A 5484-nucleotide genomic window follows, 5' to 3' on the forward strand; every position below is an offset into this window, starting at 1 on the left:
CCAGTGTTGCTGCGAAGGGAGAAACTTAAAACTTGTATCTTAAAGAAACGTGGAAACTTAGATCTTTGCTACCTCGATTTAACTTTGCATTCTATTCTATTCATGAAAGAGTGATTTTTTTTTTTTTTTTGTAACTTTATTTGAATACAGGGCTGACCACACTATCTTAGGAGATGATCACACAGGAAGAAACCAGTTTAATTCCAGTTATGAAACTAATTGGACTCTTAATTTCCTTTCTAACTTTGTCTTCTTTCTCTCAATTTAATTTTTTAAGGTAGTCCTCAGACAGTTCATCAAGTTCACCTGAATCCAGGAAGTTCTGACAGTAATACTTATCAGAGTATTCAGCAGATGAGAAATGCAATGGAAAAAGAGATAAAGAGTGAGAGAACAAGAGGAAATGGTAGAGAGTTAGCATTTACCCTCATGCCATTGTATGCTCTTGGAGTGGGAGTGTTTGCAGCATACAAATTTCTTAAGGTAAGCCATAAGAAAAGCATTAAATTACTGAAATCAGAAGGAAATGTAACTGGTTTGTTTGGGGTTTGTTGGTTTGGTTTTTTTTTTCCCCCAATTCATATACCCATGTATATGGTAGTCCAAAAGCCATTTCTTGCTCGGTTTGACTTTGAATGTGAGTTCCAAAGTTAAAATTATAGCATATCTCATTCTTCCTTATGAAGGCTTCTGACTTCTCTTTTTTTTTTTTTTAGACACTTAAAGAAGTGAGAATCTCACATTCCCCTCCCCTTCCCTGCCGACCTCAAATAAGAATCTGAGAACCTAAACAGTGCTGTTACCTGAGGCTGTAACTTAAGTTCCATCAGCATTTCACTTCTTTTTCATTCTTCAGAATGAGATTGAGTATGGGAAGGAGATAGATGACTTCTGCAGACTAACAGTCTTAGTTTAGTGATTAGATAGAATAGCATGTAGTCTAGCCCTTTTATTTGAAGTTCTCACTTGGTCATGCAGCTGCAACATAGACTTTTATCCATGAAATACGATACCTTTTCTGCCATTAGTAAATGAAGAAAGGAGAACACGTTATCAGTTGTTTGTTTGGTTAGTTTTTTTAAGTATCAGTCTTGATATGTATTATTTATAGTAAGATGTATTACAGCACTTGCAATGATGAGAGTGCACCCAGAACATTATTGCCTGTCTTCAGGGAAAATAAAATTTGAACCTTAACAGGACCAGAAACAGCATCCTAATTTCCGTAGTCAGTTTCATATTATCTTCTATCTGAGAAGAATACAACTTGGCAAGAGGAACACAGAAGCTGACCAGTTTGGTTTTAAAAATAAATTTAATTAGGTTGTAAATAAGATTAAATAATAAAACCAATATTTTTTATGTTACAACTCTTTGCACTTGTGCTTGTGGGATAAAAATGTAAATGTTTTTATAATAGCATCTTTATTACTTTATGAAGTTTTACCTCCTAGTTAATGGCAGGAGACTGGATCCAGTAGCCTAGAGGGTTCCTTCTGTTCATTTTTGAAAACTGGAGTGGAAATAGCATCTGCTTTCTTTTACAACTTTTGTTAGTCCTTGTCATTGTTTAAAATCAGAAGTGTTAGTTTAGTATAGGAAGAAGACATGGCAGGAAAAAAGTTTCATTAATGGAGCATATTTTTGTGGTTGCTATTTAATTTCAGTAGATTTCTAAATGCATTTTTATTTTTAAAATACAAATATTGATGAAGTCTTTTAACACAATTGTATTTATTAAAGATGAAATCCCATGAAGAAAGTCTCTCCAAAAAGGAAAAAAGTACAGAAGACAAGGCAAAGGAAACAGGTAAGATACCCATTCAAAATGCATATGTTCACCAAAAAGAAGTATTTCCTGCTGGAACAAGCTACATATTTTCATTGATGCTGTCTAGCTAAATGAGAACAATCTTTTATGTTACTTACATGCAGTTAGGAACCTACAAAAAAACACTTTGTTATTCTGTGTATTTGAAACACTTGTTAGAAAACTCCAGATGGTAATATTATTTAAAACAGGTATAGTAGTGTAGTATGGTTCTCTAATTTCTGATGTCTGATGTTTTTCTCATTTGAGACTTGTTCAGTTTTCTTCAGTACAATAAGATGTTTAAATAGGATATGATACTCTTTAGAATTAAGAGGGTATTTAAAAAGGATGTAATGATCTGCTTTGGAATTGAACCATATTGATAGTGGGACAGTATGGATAAACAATGTTGAATTTCTGGGCCAAATTAGAGACCTGTCAAAAACATTAACTGTTTGTAGAGGAGACAGAATAAATTATACCATCTTTTTCTTCATGATACAGGGTACTCTTGACTGTCTGATTCAATCTGTTCTGCACATGCCAAGAACTGGGCTTTCCTTTGGAGAAAAAGTTATGGCACATCAAAGTTGAACTGTTCTCATACTTTTTTTGCCCCTTGTGTAGACACAGTTTTAGTTAATTAAACAACTAGCAGCCTCTTTTGGTATCTTTGTACACCAGTTCTATTCTTACCCCCACCACTCCCTTTTCATATTCTCAAATTTTATAAGGAATAAAAATCTTCCTGTTTTTGCATCTGCCCAACCAAAAATATAAATTAATATCCTTTTGATACTGTAAATAAATTTCTTACAATGTTGTCTCCTTCCCCTCCTCCTCCTTCTGCCTCCCTCTTTTTTTTTTTTTTTGCTTTTGTTTTTTGTTAGAGCATCAGCTTTTAGAATTGGAGCAGCATCTAGCACAGACAGAGAAAATGTTAAATTCTTTATTGACTCAATTGGATCCACTGTCAAACTGGTGAGTGTTTCTAAAACATCTTAGTTAGTATTGTTTTCTGTAAATTGAAATTCTCCCAAATGTTAACAAAAAGTTCTTAAAATGTTCCTTATATGTAGTTAGGGAACAGTGTTTAGGAACTTTCTTTAATTACTTATTGTTTCTATAGCCTTTTGTGGGTAATACTTCTTCTGCAATTTGCAGTCTTTTCCACAGACACCTTCCGTCTCTTCTTCACCAAACATAAATGCAAAAGCTCAGACTTACACATGTTACTGTGGCTTAACAAGTTAAACTTTAATGTTGACCAAGGAGACTAATACTGAAAAAAATACTTAAGCTCGGTAGCAATTGAAAGCCCTTGTGGGAATTAGATATCTGGTAGCAGAAAGAGTTTCTTCCTTTTGATATAATTAGAAGACCAAACTAGTTATCAAGGTATAGCTGCTTATTTTTGTGTTTTGAAATGAACCTGTTAAGTGATTGTGTGTGTTTCAGGGAAATAGAACTTCTCTGTTACAGTGGAACAAAGGAATAAGTAATATAATGTCCCTGTAGGTTTAGAAATGTTCTTCTCTTAAGAAGCTAGGGCCCTTCTGATCTACTGGAAATAAAAATGTTCATGCAGTCCATATTGTATAGACTGACATCCTTCACAAAGCCTACTTTAAAACATGCAGAATTTAATGATTGTTCCTGTAGTGTACTTATGAGCTTAATATGTGCTGAAACTATTAAGCAGCAAATTCACTGAGCAATTTGCCTAACAAATCTCTAGTAGTGATGGGGAGGAGAGAGAGTAGACAAAATCTAAAATAAATAAGAAAAGCCTCTAAATTGTAACTTTCTGTGTTAGGCATTGTTGCACTAAAAATTACTTTGGATAATTGTTTCTTTTAGTAGTCATTACTCAATCTTGGCCATTGGGACTCCAGTGCTAGAATTCAGTGACTAGATTATTCAGTGAGTGTACACGATGGACTCCCCACTTCTCAAGAGACAGTCCTCAAAGAAAAGCTTGATGTAGACATTGCTCACTTAACTGTGATCTTTATCCAAGGGAGGAAATACTGCAGTCTTGTTAATTATTATCAAGCACTCATGTCCAAGGTAATCTTTCAGCTGTTGACATTTGTCTTTTTTTCTAGCGTTAATGCTTTAGCTTCTGAGCAGAAAGATGAAATAATGACACAGCTCAAATCAATTAGACGACTGATGAAAGAAAGTGGATTGGATAAATCAGAACACAAGATGAAAGGTACTTTGTTTTTCAGTAGCCTAGGTAACTAAGTAGTTTGTATTTTAAAAGAATCAACAGATCTTACTATAATAATGTTCAACTCTTGCATCTTAGGTAATGTGTGTGGAATTAATTTCGTTTTGGAGGAGTACCATTCTTCCTGTTTGAGGTGTATCTAATTTTAATTTTTTAATAAATTATTTGTTTTGAGAATAGGTGCTAAGACATTGAACCAGGGTAGACCACACAGTCATGTTCTGCTTTGTTAAAACGGGCTTCTTGAATGTGGGTTCCTGAGCAGTCTGTTAGTATTGGACTAACTTTAGTCTGAGGATTCCCAGATGAGAACCTCTGAGGCTGTGGGTAATGCTTGCATAATACACTAAACAGCAAATTTTATATCAGTTTCAGCTGGAGACTTTCAAGAAGTGCATAGTAGTCCAAGAGAAATCTTAAATGTTAAGAATGTTTCACTAGAATTTTGGGAATTTTTGCATTAGTTGAGTCTGAATAAAAGAGAGAAAGCAAATGAAAAATATTCTAGTTCTAAACTGACCCTGAAATTTGGAGCTTTTCTAATAATTTAAACTTTCTTTTTGATTTTTTTTTTGTGAATTATAAGATGTCAACCACATTTGTAACGAGAAACTTGAAGATCTCATTCAGTCATTTGCTGAACATTCTCAAGAGAAAGAAATGGATGACAGAGAAGATGACAGTAATGAAGATTTACTTGAGTATGTTGATAATGATTACAAAATAGAAGAGCATGAATTATATGATGAGTGTGAAGTACATCAGTTTGAGCCAGATGTGGTAGAAGACCAAGAAATTATAAACAAAGATGCTATTGAATCAGAAGAGATAGGATTGAGGAGACGTAATAGATATGAATGAAATCTGCATGTGTAAAACTTTCAAAAGCTTCTGAATTATTTTTTTATAATGTTGTATGCACTTTAAACTGTTTTGAATGAAGTTATGTGCACTGCTATACGCTTTAAAAAGGGGGGTGAAATACTGCCTGGGCTTGAATCTGTGGTGGTTCTGTGACTGACTTCAGTGGTAGCAGAATTTCACTCAGGATGTTTACATACTTTTTTCTATTTATTTTTTTTCCTATAAAAATATTTCTGTACTCTGTATATAATGCACTGTAATTATATCTGGTGCTTCACTAAAATATTAGAGTATCTTGTAATTAAGTCTATAAAGCATAGATGTTTCATAAATGTTTTGTAACCAGTAAGCATGGTGGCACTTGAACTGTGACTTTTTTGAGTTCATTAAAGAGCATGCACTGATGAATTTAGCTCTTTGTGGAAAAAAATCCTCTAGGGAGGGAATGATAAGCAGTGTAAGTTAAGTCTTAGACATGCATTCGTAATCAAGTTTCTTTAATTGGAGAGAGAAATTTAGCCATAGACACTATTTTAAAATAATTGTATCTGAGTTTGCTGTCACCTCAGCA

The 5484-nt window shown here is 33.7% G+C and overlaps 1 protein-coding gene across 1 annotated transcript; it reads left to right on the plus strand.

Moving 5' to 3' along the window:
- Window positions 1–277: 277 nt before the first annotated feature.
- CCDC107 (coiled-coil domain containing 107) lies at window positions 278–5154 on the plus strand (the record flags this gene model as incomplete). The annotated part of the gene is made up of 5 exons (XM_010171431.1): window positions 278–483; window positions 1744–1810; window positions 2704–2794; window positions 3922–4031; window positions 4636–5154. Coding segments are annotated over 5 exons (749 nt in total), but the record flags the coding sequence as incomplete, so codon positions are not given.
- Window positions 5155–5484: the final 330 nt, after the last annotated feature.

This window comes from Antrostomus carolinensis, unplaced genomic scaffold, assembly GCF_000700745.2.
Source record: "Antrostomus carolinensis isolate BGI_N321 unplaced genomic scaffold, ASM70074v2 scaffold38367, whole genome shotgun sequence".
Taxonomy (NCBI): domain Eukaryota; kingdom Metazoa; phylum Chordata; class Aves; order Caprimulgiformes; family Caprimulgidae; genus Antrostomus; species Antrostomus carolinensis.